Raw genomic sequence first — 22,504 nt, forward strand, 5'->3', positions numbered from 1 at the left:
TACTGAGTTACATTATCATTTATTTATTGAGTTACATTATCATTTATTTACTGAGTTATATTATCATTTATTTACTGAATTACATTATCATTTATTTACTGAGTTACATTACCATTTATTTACTAAGTTACATTATCATTTGTTTATGGATTTACATTATCATTCATTTACTGAGTTACATTATCATTTATTCACGGAGTTACATTATCGTTCATTTACTGAGTTACATTATCATTTATTTATTGAGTTACATTATCATTTATTTACTGAGTTACATTATCATTTATTTACTGTGTTACATTATTATTCATTTACTGAGTTACATTATCATTTATTTAATGAGTTACATCATCATTTATTTACGGAGTTACATTATCATTTATTTACGGAGTTACATCATCATTCACTTACTGAGTTACATTATCATTTTTTTCTGAGTTACATCATTTATTTACTGAGTTACATCATCACTTATTTACGGAGTTACATTATCATTTATTTACTGACTTACATTATCATTTATTTACTGAGTTACATCATCATTTATTTATGGAGTTACATTATCATTTATTTACTGAGTTACATTATCATTTATTTACTGAATTACATCATCATTCATTTACTGAGTTACATTATCATTTATTTATTGAGTTACATTATCATGTATTTACGGAGTTACATTATCACTCATTTACTGAGTTATATCATCATTTCTTTACTGAGTTACATTATCATTTATTTATTGAGTTACATTATCACTCATTTACTGAGTTACATTATCATTTCTTTACTGAGTTACATTATCATTTATTTACTGAGTTACATTATCATTTACTTACTGAGTTACATTATCATTTATTTATGGATTTACATTATCATTTATTTATGGATTTACATTATCATTTACTTACTGAGTTACATTATCATTTATTTATGGATTTACATTATCATTTATTTATGGATTTACATTATCATTTATTTACTGAGTTACATTATCATTTATATACAGAGTTACATTATCATTCATCTCCTGAATTACATTATCATTTATTTACGGATTTACATTATCATTTATTCACGGAGTTACATTATCATTCATGTCCTGAGTTACATTATCATTTATTTACGGAGTTACATTATCATTTATTTACTGAATTACATTTTCATTAATGTACTGAGTTAAATTGTCATTCATTTACTGAGTCACATTGTCATTTATTTACGGATTTACATTATCATTAATTTAATGAGTTACATTTTCATTTTTTTTACTGAGTTACAATATCACGTTTTTACTGAGTTACATTATCATTTATTCATGGATTTACATTATCACTTATTTACGGATTTCCATTATCATTTTGTTACGGAGTTACATTATCATTTATTTACGGATTTACATTATCATTTATTTATGGAGTTACATTATTATTTATTCATGGATTTACATTATCACTTATTTACGGATTTCCATTATCATTTAGTTACGGAGTTACATTATCATTTATTTACAGATTTACCTTATCATTTATGTCCTGAGTTACATTATTATTAATTTACTGATTTACATTAACATTTATTTACTGAGTTACATTATCATTTTTTTACTGAGTTACATCATCATTTATTTATGGAGTTACATTATCATTTATTTACTGAGTTACATTATCATTTATTTACTGCGTTACATTATTATTCATTTACTGAGTTACATTATCATTTATTTACTGAGTTACATCATCATTTATTTACGGAGTTACATTATCATTTATTTACGGAGTTACATCATCATTCACTTACTGAGTTACATTATCATTTATTTACTGAGTTATATTATCATTTATTTACTGAATTACATTATCATTTATTTACTGAGTTACATTACCATTTATTTACTTAGTTACATTATCATTTGTTTATGGATTTACATTATCATTCATTTACCGAGTTACATTATCATTTATTTATTGAGTTACATTATCATTTATTTACTGAGTTATAGTATTATTTATTTACTGAATTACATAATCATTTATTTACTTAGTTACATTATCATTTATTTACTAAGTTACATTATCATTTGTTTATGGATTTACATTATCATTCATTTACTGAGTTACATAATCATTTATTTACTAAGTTACATTATCATTCATTTACTGAGTTACATTATCATTTATTTACTGAGTTACATTATCATTTATTTATTGAGTTACATCATTATTCATTTACTGAGTTACATTATCATTTATTTACTGCGTTACATTATTATTCATTTACTGAGTTACATTATCATTTATTTACTGAGTTACATCATCATTTATTTACGGAGTTACATTATCATTTATTTACGGAGTTACATCATCATTCACTTACTGAGTTACATTATCATTTATTTACTGAGTTACATTATCATTTATTTACTGAGTTACATCATCATTTATTTATGGAGTTACATTATCATTTATTTACTGAGTTACATTATCATTTATTTACTGAATTACATCATCATTCATTTACTGAGTTACATCATCATTTATTTATTGAGTTACATTATCATGTATTTACGGAGTTACATTATCACTCATTTACTGAGTTATATCATCATTTCTTTACTGAGTTACATTATCATTTATTTATTGAGTTACATTATCACTCATTTACTGAGTTACATTATCATTTCTTTACTGAGTTACATTAACATTTATTTACTGAGTTATATTATCATTTATTCATGGATTTACATTATCACTTATTTACGGATTTCCATTATCATTTAGTTACGGAGTTACATTATCATTTATTTATGGATTTACATTATCATTTATGTCCTGAGTTACATTATTATTCATTTACTGATTTACATTAACATTTATTTACTGAGTTACATTATCATTTATTTACGGAATTACATTATCATTTATGTCATGAGTTACATTATTGTTTATTCACTGAGTTACATTTTCATGTACTTACTGAGTTACATTATCATTTATTTAAGGATTTCCATTATCATTTATTTACTGAGTTTCATCATCATTCCTTTACTGAGTTACATTATCACTCATTTACTGAGTTACATTATCATTTATTGATGGAAGTAGCTCATCATTTCTTTACAGAGTTACATTATCATTTATTTAAGGATTTAAATCATCATTTATTTACGGAGTTACATTATTATTTATTTACTGAGTTACATTATCATTTATGTACTGAGTTACATTATCTTTTTTTTTTACTGAATTACATTATCATTTATATACTGAGTTACATTACCATTTATTTACTGCGTTACATTATCATTCATTTACTGAATTACATTATCATTTATTTAGTGTTACATTATCATTTATTTACTGCGTTACATTATTATTCATTTTCTGAGTTATATTATCATTTATTTACTGAGTTACATTATTATTTATTTACTGAATTACATTGTCATTTATTTACTGAGTTACATTATCATTTATTTACTGAATTACATTATCATTTAATTACTGAGTTACATTATCATTTATTTACTGAGTTACATTATCATTTATTTATTGAGTTACATTATCATTTATTTACTGAGTTATATTATTATTCATTTACTGAATTACATTATCATTTATTTACTGAGTTACATTATAATTTATTCATGGATTTACATTATCACTTATTTACGGATTTCCATTATCATTTAGTTACGGAGTTACATTATCATTTATTTATTGAGTTACATTATCATTTATTTACTTAGTTATATTATCATTTAATTACTGAGTTACATTATCATTTATTTACTGAGTTACATTATCATTTATTTATTGAGTTACATTATCATTTATTTACTTAGTTATGTGATCATTTATTTACTGAATTACATTATCATTTATTTACTGAGTTACAATACCATTTATTTACTAAGTTACATTATCATTTGTTTATGGATTTCCATTATCATTCATCTACTGAGTTACATTATCATTTATTTATTGAGTTACATTATCATTTATTTACTGAGTTATATTATCACTTATTTACTGAATTACATTATCATTTATTTACTGAGTTACATTACCATTTATTTACTAAGTTACATTATCATTTGTTCATGGATTTACATTATCATTCATTTACTGAGTTACATTATCATTTATTTATTGAGTTACATTATCATTTATTTACTGAGTTATATTATTATTCATTTACTGAATTACATTATCATTTATTTACTGAGTTACATTATCATTTATTTATTGAGTTACATTATCATTTATTTACTTAGTTATATTATCATTTATTTACTGAATTACATTATCATTTATTTACTGAGTTACATTATCATTTATTTACTAAGTTACATTATCATTTGTTTATGGATTTACATTATCATACATTTACTGAGTTACATTATCATTTATTTACTGAGTTACATTATCATTTATTTATTAAATTACATTATCATTTATTTACTGAGTTACATTATCATTTATGTAATGAGTTACATCATTATTCATTTACTGAGTTACATTATCATTTATTCACGGAGTTACATTATCGTTCATTTACTGAGTTACATTATCATTTATTTATTGAGTTACATTATTATTCATTTACTGAGTTACATTATCAATTATTCACGGATTTAAATCATCATTTATTTACGGAGTTACATTATCATTTATTTACTGAGTTACATTATCATTTATTTACTGAGTTACATTATCATTTATTTACTGCGTTACATTATTATTCATTTACTGAGTTACATTATCATTTATTTCCTGAGTTACATCATCATTCATTTACGGAGTTACATTATCATTTATTTGCGAAGTTACATCATCATTCACTTACTGAGTTACATTATCATTTTTTTCTGAGTTACATCATCTTTTATTTACTGAGTTACATCATCATTTATTTACGGAGTTACATTATCATTTATTTACTGAGTTACATTATCATTTATTTACTGAGTTACATTATCATTTATTTACTGAATTACATTATCATTCATTTACTGAGTTACATTATCATTTCTTTACTGAGTTACATTATCATTTATTTACTGAGTTACATTATCATTTGTTCATGGATTTACATTATCATGTATTTACGGAGTTACATTATCATTTATTCATGGATTTACATTATCATTTATTTACAGATTTACATTATCATTTATTCACGGACTTACATTATCATTTATTTACGGAGTAACAGCATCATTCATTCACGGAGTTACATTATCATTCATTTATTGAGTTACATTATCATTTGTTTATAGATTAACATTATCATTCATTTATTGAGTTACTTTATCATTTATTTATGGATTTACATTATCATTTATTTATGGATTTACATAATTTACTTACTGAGTTACATTATCATTTATTTATGGATTTACATTATTATTTATTTACTGAGTTACATTATCATTCATTTATGGAGATACATTATCATTCATGTCCTGAGTTACATTATCATTCATTTACTGAGTTACATCGTCATTTATTTACGGAGTTACATTATCATTTTTTTCTGAGTTAAATCATCATTTATTTACGGAGTTACATTTTCATTTATTTACTGAGTTACATTATCATTTATTTACTGAATTACATCATCATTTATTTACGGAGTTACATTATCATTTATTTACGGAGTGACATCATCATTTATTTACTGAGTTACATCATCATTTATTTATCGAGTTACATTATCATTAATTCACAGAGTTACATTATCATTTTTTTACTGAGTTACATTATCATTTATTTATCGAGTTACATTATCATTAATTCATGGATTTACATCATCATTTATTTACAGATTTACATTATTATTTATTCATGGACTTACATTATCATTAATTTACGGAGTAACAGCATCATTCATTTACGGAGTTACATTATCATTTATTTATTGAGTTACATTATCATTTGTTTATAGATTAACATTATCATTCATTTATTGAGTTACATTATCATTTATTTATGGATTTACATTATCATTTACTTACTGAGTTACATTATCATTTATTTATGGATTTACATTATCATTTATTCATGGATTTACTTTATCATTTATTTACTGAGTTACATTATCATTTATTTACTGAGTTACATTATCATTCAGTTATGGAGTTACATTATCATTTATTTCCTGAGTTACATTATCACTCATTTACTGAGTTACATTATCATTTCTTTACTGAGTTACATTATCACTGATTTACAGATTTACATCATTTATTTCCTGAGTTACATTATCATTTACTTACAGAGTTACATCATCATATATGTATTGAGTTACATCATCATGTATTTACTGAGTTACATTATCATTTATTTACTGTTACATTATCATTTTTTTTACTGAGTTACATTATCATTTATTCACTGAGTTACATCATTATTCATTTACTGAGTTACATTATCATTTATTCACGGAGTTACATTATCATTTATTTACGGAGTAACAGCATCATTCACTTACTGAGTTACATTATACTTTATTTTCTGACTTACATTATCATTTCTTTATGGATTTACATTATCATTTATTTACGGATATTCATTATCATTTAATTATTGAGGTACATTATCATTCACTTACTGAGTTACACTAATATTTATTTATGGATGTACATTATCATTTATTTATGGATTTACATTATCATTTACTTACAGAGTTACATTAACATTTATTTATTGAGTTACATCATCATATATTTATTGAGTTACATCATCATGTATTTATTGAGTTACATTATCATTTATTTAAAGATTTACATTATTATTTATTTATGGAGTTACATTATCATTCATGTCTTGAGTTACATTATCATTTATTTATTGAGTTACATTATCGTGTATTTACGGAGTTACATTGTCACTTATTTACGGAATAACAGCATCATTCATTTATTATCATTTATTTATTGAGTTACATTATCATTTATTTATTGAGTTACATTATCATTTATTTACTGATTTACATCATCATTTATTTACTGTGTTACATTATTATTCATTTACTGAGTTACATTATCATTCATTTACTGAGTTACATTATCATCTATTTACTGAGGTACATTATAATTTCTTTACTGAGTTAAATTATTGTTCATTTACTGAGTTACATTATCATCTATTTACTGAGTTACATTATTTATTTACTGAGTTACACTATCACTCATATACTGAGTTACATTATCATTTATTTCCTGAGTTACATTATCATTTATTTATTGAGTTACATTATCATTCACTTACTGAGTTACATTATCATTTATTTACTGCGTTACATTATTATTCATATACTGAGTTACATTCTCATTTATTTATTGAGTTACATTATCACTCATTTATTGAGTTACATTATCATTTATTGATGGATTTAGATCATCATTTCTTTATGGATGTACATTATCATTTATTTACTGATTTACATTAATATTTATTTACTAAGTTACATTATCATTTACTTACTGAGTTACATTATCATTTATTTATTGAGTTACATTATCCATTTACTGAGTTCTATTATCATTTATTTACTGAGTTGCATTATCATTCATGTCCTGAGTTACATTATCATTCATTTACTGAGTTACATCGTCATTTATTTACGGAGTTACATTATCATTTTTTTCTGAGTTAAATCATCATTTATTTACTGAGTTACATTTTCATTTATTTACTGAGTTACATTATCATTTATTTACTGAATTACATCATCATTTATTTACGGAGTTACATTATCATTTATTTACGGAGTGACATCATCATTTATTTACTGAGTTACATCATCATTTATTTATCGAGTTACATTATCATTAATTCACAGAGTTACATTATCATTTTTTTACTGAGTTACATTATCATTTATTTATCGAGTTACATTATCATTAATTCATGGATTTACATCATCATTTATTTACAGATTTACATTATTATTTATTCATGGACTTACATTATCATTAATTTACGGAGTAACAGCATCATTCATTTACGGAGTTACATTATCATTTATTTATTGAGTTACATTATCATTTGTTTATAGATTAACATTATCATTCATTTATTGAGTTACATTATCATTTATTTATGGATTTACATTATCATTTACTTACTGAGTTACATTATCATTTATTTATGGATTTACATTATCATTTATTCATGGATTTACATTATCATTTATTTACTGAGTTACATTATCATTTATTTACTGAGTTACATTATCATTCAGTTATGGAGTTACATTATCATTTATTTCCTGAGTTACATTATCACTCATTTACTGAGTTACATTATCATTTCTTTACTGAGTTACATTATCACTGATTTACAGATTTACATCATTTATTTCCTGAGTTACATTATCATTTACTTACAGAGTTACATCATCATATATGTATTGAGTTACATCATCATGTATTTACTGAGTTACATTATCATTTATTTACTGTTACATTATCATTTTTTTTACTGAGTTACATTATCATTTATTCACTGAGTTACATCATTATTCATTTACTGAGTTACATTATCATTTATTCACGGAGTTACATTATCATTTATTTACGGAGTAACAGCATCATTCACTTACTGAGTTACATTATACTTTATTTTCTGACTTACATTATCATTTCTTTATGGATTTACATTATCATTTATTTACGGATATTCATTATCATTTAATTATTGAGGTACATTATCATTCACTTACTGAGTTACACTAATATTTATTTATGGATGTACATTATCATTTATTTATGGATTTACATTATCATTTACTTACAGAGTTACATTAACATTTATTTATTGAGTTACATCATCATATATTTATTGAGTTACATCATCATGTATTTATTGAGTTACATTATCATTTATTTAAAGATTTACATTATTATTTATTTATGGAGTTACATTATCATTCATGTCTTGAGTTACATTATCATTTATTTATTGAGTTACATTATCGTGTATTTACGGAGTTACATTGTCACTTATTTACGGAATAACAGCATCATTCATTTATTATCATTTATTTATTGAGTTACATTATCATTTATTTATTGAGTTACATTATCATTTATTTACTGATTTACATCATCATTTATTTACTGTGTTACATTATTATTCATTTACTGAGTTACATTATCATTCATTTACTGAGTTACATTATCATCTATTTACTGAGGTACATTATAATTTCTTTACTGAGTTAAATTATTGTTCATTTACTGAGTTACATTATCATCTATTTACTGAGTTACATTATTTATTTACTGAGTTACACTATCACTCATATACTGAGTTACATTATCATTTATTTCCTGAGTTACATTATCATTTATTTATTGAGTTACATTATCATTCACTTACTGAGTTACATTATCATTTATTTACTGCGTTACATTATTATTCATATACTGAGTTACATTATCATTTATTTATTGAGTTACATTATCACTCATTTATTGAGTTACATTATCATTTATTGATGGATTTAGATCATCATTTCTTTATGGATGTACATTATCATTTATTTACTGATTTACATTAATATTTATTTACTAAGTTACATTATCATTTACTTACTGAGTTACATTATCATTTATTTATTGAGTTACATTATCCATTTACTGAGTTCTATTATCATTTATTTACTGAGTTGCATTATCATTTACTTACTGAGTTACATTATCATTTATTGATGGATTTACATCATCATTCATTTACTGATTTACATTAACATTCATTTACTGAGTTAGATTATCATTTCTTCACGGAGTTACATTATCGTTTATTTACTGAGTTATATTATCGTTTATTTACTGAGTTACATTATCATTTATTCACAGGGTTACATTATCGTTCATTTACTTAGTTAGATATTTATTCATTTACTGATTTACATTAACATTTATTTACTGAGTTACATTATCATTTATGTCCTGAGTTACATTATCATTTATTTATTGAGTTACATTATCGTTCATTTACTGAGTTACATTATCATTTATTTACTGAGTTACATTATCATTTATTTGTTGAGTTACAGTATTATTTACTTACTGAGTTACATTATCATTTACTTACTGAGTTACATTATCATTTATTTACTGAGTTACATCATCATTCCTTTACTGAGTTACATTATCATTTATTTACTGAGTTACATCATCATTTATTTACAGAGTTACATCATCATTTATTTACTGAGTTACATTATCATTTATTTACAGAGTTACATTATCATTTATGTCCTGAGTTACATTATCATTCATTTACCGAGTTACATTATCGTTTATTTACTGAGTTACATCATCATTTATTTACTGAGTTACGTTATCATTCATTTACTGAGTTACATTATCATTTATTTGTTGAGTTACAAGATTATTTACTTACTGAGTTACATTATCATTTACTTACTGAGTTACATTATCATTTATTTATTGAGTTACATTATCATTCATTTTCTGAGTTGCATCATCATTTATTTATTTAGTTACATTATCATTTCCTTACTGAGTTACATTATCATTTACTTACTGAGTTACATTATCCTTTATTTATTGAGTTACATTATTATTCATTTACTGAGTTCTATTATCATTTATTTACTGAGTTGCATTATCATTTACTTACTGAGTTACATCATCATTTATTTATGGAGTTACATTATCATTTATTTACTGAGTTAAATTATTGTTCATTTACTGAGTTACATTATTACTCATTTACGGATTTACATCATCATTTATTTACAAAGTTACATTATCATTTATTTATTGAGTTACATTATCATGTATTGATTGAGTTACATTATCATTTATTGATGGATTTACATCATCATTTATTTACGGAGTTACATTATCATTTATTTACTTAGTTAAATTATTGTTCATTTTCTGAGTTACATTATCATCTATTTACTGAGTTACATTATTACTCATTTACGGATTTACATCATCATGTATTTACAAAGTTACATCATCATTTATTTACAAAGTTACATTATCATTTATTTATTGAGTTACATTATCATGTATTGATTGAGTTACACTATCATTTATTGATGGATTTACATCATCATTTATTTACTGAGTTACATTATCATTTATTTACAGATTTACATTATCATTTATTTACGGAGTTACATTATCATTTATTTACAGAGTTATATTGTCACTTATTAACGGAGTAACAGCATCATTCATTTACTGATTTACATTATCATTTATTTACTGCGTTACATTAACATTTATTTATTGAGTTACATTATTACTCATTTATTGAGTTACATTATCATTTATTGATGGATTTAGATCATCATTTCTTTATGGATGTGCATTATCATTTATTTACGGATTTACATTAATATTTATTTACTGAGTTACATGATCATTTATTTACTGAGTTACATTATCATTTAATTCCCGAGTTACATTATCATTTATTTATTGAGTTACATTATCATTTATTTATTGAGTTACATTTTCATTTATTTACTGCGTTACATTATCATTTATATACAGAGTTACATTATCGTTTATTTACAGAGTTACATTATCATTTATTTACTGAGTTACATTATTGTTAATTTACGGATTTACATTATCATTTATTTACGTAGTTATATTATCATTTATTTACGGAGTTACATTATCGTTAATTTACTGAGTTACATTATCATTTATTTACGGAGTTACATTATCATTAATGTACTGAGTTAAATTGTCATTCATTTACGGATTTACATCATTTACTTACAAAGTTACATTATCATTTATTTATTGAGTTACATTATCATTTATTGATGGATTTACATCATCATGTATTTACGGATGTACATTATCATTTATTTATGGAGTTAAATTATCATTTATTTACCAAGTTACATTATCATTTATTTATGGATTTACATTTACATTTATTTACTGCGTTACATTATTATTAATTTACTGAGTTACATTATCATTTATTTCCTGAGTTACATTATCATTTGTTTATGGATTTACATTATCATTTATTCATGGATTTACATAATCACTTGTTTCTGGATTTCGATTATCATTTAGTTACGGAGTTACATTATCATTTATTTCCTGAGTTACATTATCACTCATTTCCTGAGTTACATCATACTTTATTTACTGAGTTACATTATATTTTATTTACTGAGTTACAGTCTCATTCATTTACTGACTTACATAATCATTTATTTACAGAGTTACATTATCATTTATTTACGGATTTATATTATCATCTATTTACGGAGTTACATTATCATTTATTTACTGAGTAACATCATCATGTATTTACGGATTTACATAATCATTTATTTACGGAGTTACATTATCGTTAATTTACTGAGTTACATTATCATTCATTTACTGAGTTACATTTTCATTTATTTATGGATTTATATTATCATTTATTTACGGAGTTACATTATCGTTAATTTACTGAGTTACATTATCATTAATGTATTGAGTTAAATTGTCATTCATTTACTGAGTTACATTATTATTTATTTATGGAGTTACATCATCGTTAATTTACTGAGTAATATTATCATTAATGTACTGAGTTAAATTGTCACTTATTTATGGAGTTACATTATCATTCATTTACTGAGTTACATTGTCACTTATTTATGGATTTACATTATCATTAATTTACTGAGGTACATTATCATTTATTTACTGACTTATATTATCAATTATTTACGAATTTACATTATCATTTATTTACGGGGTTACATCATCATTCATTTACTGAGTTACATTATCATTTATATTACTGAACTACATTATGATTCAATTATTGAGTTACATTATCATTTATTTATGGATTTAAATCATTTATTTACAGTTACATTATCATGAACTCACTGAGTTACATTATCATTTATATTAGTGAGTTACATTATCATCCATTTTCTGAGTTACATTGTCATTCATTTACTGAGTTACATTATTATTTATTTATGGAGTTACATCATCGTTAATTTACTGAGTAATATTATCATTAATGTACTGAGTTAAATTGTCACTTATTTATGGAGTTACATTATCATTCATTTACTGAGTTACATTGTCACTTATTTATGGATTTACATTATCATTAATTTACAGAGGTACATTATCATTTATTTACTGACTTATATTATCAATTATTTACGAATTTACATTATCATTTATTTACGGAGTTACATCATCATTCATTTACTGAGTTACATTATCATTTATATTACTGAACTACATTATGATTCAATTATTGAGTTACATTATCATTTATTTATGGATTTAAATCATTTATTTACAGTTACATTATCATGAACTCACTGAGTTACATTATCATTTATATTAGTGAGTTACATTATCATCCATTTTCTGAGTTACATTATTGTTCATTTACTGAGTTACATTATCATTTATTCATGGATTGACATTATCATTTAGTTATGGAATTCCATTATCATTTATTTACCGAGTTACATTATCATTTATTTACTTCGTTGCATTTTCATTTATTTACGGATTTACACCATCATTTATTTACTGGGTTACATTATCACGTATTTATTGAGTCACATTATCATTTATTGATTGATTTACATCATCATTTATTTACAGAGTTACATTGTCATCTCTTTACTGAGTTACATCATCATTAATTTATTGAGTTAAATTTTCATTCATTTAATGAGTTACATTATAATTTATTCATGGATTTACATTATCATTTGTTTACAAAGTTATATCATCATTTATTTACTGAGTTACGTCATCATTTAATTACTGTGTCACTTTATCATTTATTTACTGAGTTACATTATCATTTATTTATTGAGTTACATTATCATGTATTCATTGAGTTACATTATCATTTATTCATGGATTTACATCATCATGTATTTACTGAGTTACATTATCATTTATTTACTGCATTACATTATCAATCAATCAATCAATCAATCAATCTTTATTTATATAGCGCCATATCACAACAGAAGTCATCTCAAGGCACTTTTCACATAGAGCAGGTCAAGACCGTACTCTTTAATTTACAGAGACCCAACAGTTCCCCCATGAGCAAGCACTTGGCGACAGCGGTAAGGAAAAACTCCCCTTTAACGGGTAGAAACCTCAAGCAGACCCCGGCTCTTGGTGGGCGGCCATCTGCTTTGACCGGTTGGGTTGAGAGAGAGAAAGAGAGAGGGGAAGGGGGAGGGGGGACAGCAGAAAAACAACGACAACAACAAACAACAACAAGCACAAGCATCAACAGACAGGGATGGATGCCATCAGGACTGTGAAGGACCGCGAAGGTTCGGCCCGGGAGTCAGGTTTTCCTGTGAGATGAGAAAGCACAAAAAACTCCGGGAAGAAGTAAAGTTATTGACATGCATTGATGTTAAATGAATGCATACAGATGGAGAGGAGGAGGAGGAGAGAGGAGCTCAGTGCATCATGGGAAGTCCCCCAGCAGTCTAGGCCTATAGCAGCATAACTAAATAGCAGTAGAAAATTGCAGGTCATCCAGGTCTTTATGTCATTAAGGCATGCTTGGAGTTTAGTTAACTGATTGTTTTCATCAGACTTCATTGATAAATATATTTGGGTGTCATCTGCATAACAATTAACATTTATGGAGTGTTTCCTAATAATATTACCTAAAGAAAGCATATATAAGGTGAATAGTATTGGTCCAAGTCCAGAACCTTGTGGAACTCTGTGTCTAACTTTTGCCTTCACGGAGGATTCATCATTAACATGTACAAACTGAAATCGGTCTGATAAATAGGACTTAAACCAGCTTAATGCAGTTCCTTTAATGCCAATTAAATGTTCCAGTCTCTGCAAAAGGATTTGATGGTCAGTTGTGTCGAATGCGGCACTAAGATCTAACAGGACAAGTATAGAGACAAATCCTTTGTCTGATGCAGTTAGGAGGTCATTTGTGACTTTCACCAGTGCTGTCTCTGTGCTATGATGCCTCTAAATCCTGACTGAAAATCCTCAAATAAACTATTGTTATGTAGAAAGTCACATAACTGATTAGAGACTGCTTTCTCAAGGATCTTAGAGAGAAATGGAAGGTTAGATATAGGTCTATAATTGGCTAAAACACCTGAATCAAGAGTAGGCTTCTTAAGAAGAGGTTTAATTACAGCTACTTTAAAGGACTGTGGTACATAGCCTGTTACTAAAGACAGATTGATCATATCTAGTAAAGAAGTGCTCACTAAGGGTAAGACTTCCTTAAGCAGCCTAGTTGGGATGGGGTCTAAGAGACAGGTTGATGGTTTAGCTGAACAAATCATTGAAGTTAGTTCAGGAAAGTCGACTGGAGAAAAACAGTCCAAATATATGTCAGGATTTACAGCTGTTTCACACATAGAACTGGCTGTAAAGTTTTCCAGGTTGGCTGAGAGACTAAGAACAAGACTTTCTAATGAGTTATAATGAAGTTCAGGTCTAGAGTTGATAATGAGGCTGCGACTCCTCCTCCTCAGCCAGTGTCTGGAGGAATGTGAGTACTAATATGACTGGGAGGACTGGATTCGAAATTGTTTACTAATACAGCTTTAGATGACAGAGATCTAATGTTCAAGAGTCCACATTTAATTATCTTATTTTGTTGTACTATTGCAGTAGTGGTTTTAGTTTTTACTAGATTTTTATGAATGACTTTTTTGTTTACTTTGGATTTAATTGATTTAAGTGGTCAGGGGACAGACACAGTCTCTATGTGGTTTTGGGTGGGTAACTGCTCTAATGGAAGCGCAGAGAAGCGTGTAGGACTGCAACTCCGCCTCCTGGTCTCAGCTCTGGGTTGTCATGGTTTTGGTCTACTAATAAACTCAGCCATATTTCTAGATATGAGAGCAGCTCCATCCAGAGTGGGATGTATGCCGTCTCTCCTAATCAGACCAGGTCTTCCCCAGAAAGTCTGCCAGTTATCTATGAAGCCCACATCGTTTGCTGGACGCCACCTCGACAGCCAGCGGTTGAATGATGACATGCGGCTATACATGACATCACTGGTCAGATTAGGCAGCGGTCCAGAGAAAATTACGGAGTCCGACATTGTATTTGCAAATGTTCACACCGACTCAACATTAATTTTGGTGACCTGTGATTGGTGTAATCGGGAGTCGTTGCCGCCGACATGGATGACGATCGTACCATATTTACGTTTATTCTTAGCCAGCAGTTTTAAATTTGACTCAATGTCGCCCGCTCTGGTCCCAGGAATACATTTAACTATGGCTGCTGGTGTCGCTGACTTCACATTTCTGACTATGGAGCTGCCAATAATCAGAGTTTGTTTCTCGGCAGGTGTGTTACTGAGGGGGGAGAACCAGTTAGAAACATGAACTGGTTGGTGGTGAACCGTGGGCTTCTGCTTAGGGCTATGCTTCCTTCGGACAGTCACCCAGCCGCCCTGGCTTCCCGGCTGCTCGGGAGCTGCCGGGGGAGTGGGAGCTACGCTAGGTCGGCCCACACCAGATACTGGGGGCTGGCTAACAACATTAGCTGCTGATTGTTTTTCCATGGTGCAGAGCCGCGCTTCCAATTCACTAAGCCTTGCCTCCAACACTGCAAATAAACTACATTTATTACACTTACCGCTATCACTAAAGGAGGCAGAGGAATAACTAAACATTTGACACACCGAGCAAGAGAGAGCAGGAGAACGAGAGGGAGAGAGAGAAGTCATCGCTAACTGCTTAGTTTAAGTTAGCTGCTAATGCTAGCTGCAGAGCTAAAGTAACTAACCACTTGTGCGATTAGCGAAAAAAGTCGCTAAGAGATAGGCGCTGAGAGTGCTTGTGTAAAACTAGCGAAAGTTTAAATATACAGCAGATATTAATCCACAGTAATGTGATACATATAGGAAAATCAACTGAAATGAGAGCAGCAACAACGCTATCAGTAGACACAGTCGGCAACTGGAAATGATACAATACGCTTACTGTAGTACGTCAGCACGTCAGCTGACCTAATGGAGAATCACTCATTTATTTGCCGAGTTACATTATCATTATCATTCATTTACTGATTTACATTATCATTCATTTAATGAGTTACATTATCATTCATTTAATGAGTTACATTATCATTCATTTACTGAGTTACATTATCATTTATTCACTGAGTTACATTATCATTTATTCACTGAGTTACATTATCATTTATTCACTGAGTTACATTATCATTTATTCACTGAGTTACATTATCATTATCATTATCATTTATTTACTGAGTTACATTATCATTCATTTAATGAGTTACATTATCATTCATTTAATGAGTTACATTATCATTCATTTAATGAGTTACATTATCATTTATTTACTGAGTTACATTATCATTTATTCACTGAGTTACATTATCATTTATTCACTGAGTTACATTATCATTATCATTATCATTTATTTACTGAGTTACATTATCATTTATTTACTGCGTTACATTATCATTTATTCACTGAGTTACATTATCATTATCATTATCATTTATTTACGGATTTACATTATCATTTATTTACTGAGTTACATTATCATTTATTTACTGCGCTACATTATCATTTATTCACTGAGTTACATTATCATTATCATTTATTTACGGATTTACATTATCATTTATTTACTGATTTACATTATCATTTATTTAATGAGTTACATTATCATTTATTTACTGAGTTACATTATCATTTATTTACTGAGTTACATTATCATTTATTCACTGAGTTACATTATCATTTATTTACTGCGTTACATTATCATTTATTCACTGAGTTACATTATCATTATCATTATCATTTATTTACGGATTTACATTATCATTTATTTACTGAGTTACATTATCATTCATTTACTGAGTTACATTATCATTTTTTACTGCGTTACATTATCATTTATTCACTTAGTTACATTATCATTATCATTTATTTACGGATTTACATTATCATTTATTCACTGAGTTACATTATCATTATCATTTATTTACGGATTTACATTATCATTTATTTACTGATTTACAGTATCATTTATTTACTGAGTTACATTATCATTTATTTAATGAGTTACATTATCATTTATTTACTGAGTTACATTATCATTTATTTACTGAGTTACATTATCATTTATTCACTGAGTTACATTATCATTTATTTACTGCGTTACATTATCATTTATTCACTGAGTTACATTATCATTATCATTATCATTTATTTACGGATTTACATTATCATTTATTTACTGAGTTACATTATCATTCATTTACTGAGTTACATTATCATTATCATTTATTTACGGATTTACATTATCATTTATTTACTGATTTACAGTATCATTTATTTACTGAGTTACATTATCATTTATTTAATGAGTTACATTATCATTTATTTACTGAGTTACATTATCATTTATTCACTGAGTTACATTATCATTTATTTACTGCGTTACATTATCATTTATTCACTGAGTTACATTATCATTATCATTATCATTTATTTACGGATTTACATTATCATTTATTTACTGAGTTACATTATCATTCATTTACTGAGTTACATTATCATTATCATTATCATTTATTTACGGATTTACATTATCATTTATTTACTGAGTTACATTATCATTCATTTACTGAGTTACATTATCATTCATTTACTGAGTTACATTATCTTTCATTTACTGAGTTACATTATCATTTATTTACTGAGTTACGTCATCATTTATTTACGGAGTTACATTATTACTCATTTACTGAGTTACGTTACAATTTATTTACTGAGTTACATTATCAGTCATTTACTGAGTTACACTATCACTCATTTACGGATTTACATGATCATTTATTTACTGATTTACATTATCATTTATTTGCTGAGTTACATAATCATTCACTTACTGAGTTACATTATCATTGATTTACTGAGTTACATTATCATTTATTTACTGAGTTACATTATCATTTATTTACTGAGTTACATTATCATTTATTTACTGAGTTACATCGTACAAACTCGTGTCTACTGTTTATCTGACAGAGCTGTCATGGGTTTAGTTTATTTTTCTGACTACATCAGAGACAATAACACCACAGCGGTTTATTCTCAATCACTAATACAGGAGACCCAAGCAAAGACTCGCGTGACAAGATTATCAATAATGTTACATTATGAAAATGACCACAACACTGTCTCTTACCATTCAGCCGGTTGAATAAATGTCAGGTACAAACGTACTGAGGGCCAGCAGATGGTCATATTTTAGCTAAAGTTTTCAGCAAAGTTAAGTCAAAATTTGTCTTCACTTCCTGTGGAGTCAATGAGTGGAAATCCAGACAGCGCCGCTCCGCCATTGCAACCCACATTGTGGTCAGAGCCCCCTGGTCTACAGGCCACAGCCAGACCCTTCTCCACGAAAAATGAACTCACTTGACATTATTATGTATGAAACTGACAATCAGATTTATTTACTTATTAATCAAAGGTGCTGGAACAATGTTCCAGATTGCTCCAGCCCACTTTAACCTCCCCATATATATATATATATATATATATATGTACACACAGAGACAAATATACAGACTATACTGACTCTTCTTTCGTCTGTTTCAGGATCAGTTTGATAATTTGGAGAAACACACCAGTTGGGGAATCGACTTCCTGGAGAGATATACCAAGTTTGTTAAAGAGAGAGCCGATATCGAGCTGAGCTATGCTAAACAGATCAGGTACGGACATGACCTCTGCATGACCTCTACATGACCTCTACAGGACCTCAGCATGACCTCTACATGTCCTCTACATCAGGAGTTCTCAACTGGTCTCACCCTGAGACCCACATTTTCCCATGGTCATGAAGTTGCGACCCACTTTTTTTTTTTTAACATAAATACATATATTTACATGTACAAAGTGTATTTCAGAGCACATTATTAAGAAACTGAGGAGAACCATGACAACTGCATGTACACTAAAATAAATATCAAAACTGCACAAAATAAATAAGGCCACAAAATTAGATATTTTTACTTATATACTTATATCGCTCCATCAAAGCTAAAACAGCCAGAATGTGCAATAGCTTCTTTCAACAAGCCATAAGACTCATGAACAGCCAATCACCTTAAACCTATTCATACAAAAAATGCACTTCACTACATACCACACACTGAGGTTTCTGCCACTTTTTATCCTCAACATATGAAAATCCACATTTTCAATACTCAAATGATGGTTACCATGGCTACGGTGCAAGACTACTGCACATCTCTGATGCATGCCTGTCAAAATATTTTTTTTCAAAATAGAAGACAAGTCCAACATCAGATGCGCTTTAAATATTATTTATTTATTTTTGACCAGCTGTCTGTGACCCACCCAGAAAGTGTAATGGTGGGTTGAGAATCACTGCTCTACATGATCTCAACATGACCATAACATGACCTCTACATGACCATAACATGACCTCTACATGACCATAACATGACCTCTACATGACCATAACATGACCTCAGGTTGAGGTCATATTATGGTCATATTGAGAAATAACCGTAACATGACCATAACATGACCTCTGCATGATCATAACATGACCTCATCATGATCTCTAAGTGACCATAACATGACCTCAACATGACCTCTACATGACCATAACATGACCTCTGCATGACCATAACATGACCTCTGCATGACCATAACATGACCTCTACATGACCATAACATGACCTCTGCATGACCACAACATGACCTCTACATGACCTCTACATGACCATAACATGACCTCTATATGACCATAAGATGACCTCTACATGACCATAACATGACCTCTGCATGACCATAACATGACCTCAACATGACCTCTACATGACCATAACATGACCACAACATGATCTCTACATGACCTCTACATGACCATAACATCAATCAATCAATCAATCAATCTTTATTTATATAGCGCCATATCACAACAGAAGTCATCTCAAGGCACTTTTCACATTGAGCAGGTCAAGACCGTACTCTTTAATTTACAGAGACCCAACAATTCCCCCATGAGCAGCACTTGGCGACAGCGGGAAGGAAAAACTCCCCTTTAACGGGTAGAAACCTCAAGCAGACCCCGGCTCTTGGTGGGCGGCCATCTGCTTTGACCGGTTGGGTTGAGAGAGAGAAAGAGAGAGGGAAAGGGGGAGGGGGGACAGAAGAAAAACAATAACAACAACAAACAACAACAAGCACAAGCACCAACAGCCAGGGAAGGATGCCATCAGGACTGTGAAGGACCGCGAAGGTTCGGCCCGGGAGTCAGGTTTTTCTGTGAGATGAGAAAGCACAAAAAACTCCGGGGAAGAAGCAAAGTTAGTGACATGCATTGATGTTACATGAATGCATACAGATGGAGAGGAGGAGGAGGAGAGAGGAGCTCAGTGCATCATGGGAAGTCCCCCAGTAGTCTAGGCCTATAGCAGCATAACTAAGGGCTGATCCAGGCTTCAAGGCGAGCCTGGTCGGCCCTAACTATAAGCTTTATCAAAAAGGAAAGTTTTAAGCCTACTCTTAAACATAGAGAGGGTGTCTGCACCCCGGACTGAATCCGGTAGATGGTTCCATAGAAGAGGAGCCTGATAGCTGAAGGCTCTGCCTCCCATTCTACTTTTAAAGACTGTAGGGACCACCAGTAAGCCTGCATACTGGGAGCGCAGTGTTCTAGTGGGATAATACGGTATTATGAGCTCTTCAAGATATGATGGTGCCTGACCATTAAGGGCTTTGTAAGTTAGGAGAAGGATTTTAAATACTATTCTAGATTTTACAGGAAGCCAATGTAGTGAAGCTAAAATGGGAGAAATGTGGTCTCTTTTTCTAGTTTTAGTCAATACATGTGCAGCTGCGTTCTGGACCAGCTGGAGAGTCTTTAGAGACTTGTTAGGGCAGCCTGATAATAAGGAATTGCAATAATCCAGCCTAGAAGTAACAAATGCGTGAACTAGTTTTTCTGCATCTTTTAGGGACAGGATGTGCCTGATTTTTGTGATATTACGTAAGTGAAAAAAGGCAGTCCTTGAGATTTGATTTATGTGGGAGTTAAAGGACATATCCTGATCAAAGATAACTCCCAGATTCCTTACGGTGGTGCTGGAGGCCAGGGTAATGCCATCCAGAGCAGCTTTATCATTAGATAATGTGTTTCTAAGGTGTTTAGGGCCAAGCACAATAACTTCAGTTTTATCTGAATTTAGTAGTAGAAAATTGCAGGTCATCCAGGTCTTTATGTCGTTAAGGCATGTTTGGAGTTTGTTTAACTGATTGGGTTCATCTGGCTTCATTGATAAATATAATTGGGTATCGTCTGCATAACAATGAAAATTTATGGAGTGTTTCCTAATAATATTACCTAAAGGAAGCATATATAAGGTGAATAGAATTGGTCCAAGTACAGAACCTTGTGGAACTCCGTGTCTAACTTT

General features: G+C 28.5%; 1 protein-coding gene across 1 annotated transcript in view; it reads left to right on the plus strand.

The window, feature by feature from the left end:
• The window catches only part of fnbp1a (formin binding protein 1a), a 79,977-nt gene that overhangs the window by 31,156 nt on the left and 26,317 nt on the right, over positions 1-22,504 (plus strand). Inside the window, exon 2 of the mRNA XM_044335492.1 lies at positions 19,653-19,768. Within this exon, the coding sequence (XP_044191427.1) occupies positions 19,653-19,768 (116 nt within the window). The remainder of the gene's footprint in view (positions 1-19,652; positions 19,769-22,504) is intronic.

This window comes from Thunnus albacares, chromosome 2, assembly GCF_914725855.1.
Source record: "Thunnus albacares chromosome 2, fThuAlb1.1, whole genome shotgun sequence".
Lineage (NCBI taxonomy): Eukaryota > Metazoa > Chordata > Actinopteri > Scombriformes > Scombridae > Thunnus > Thunnus albacares.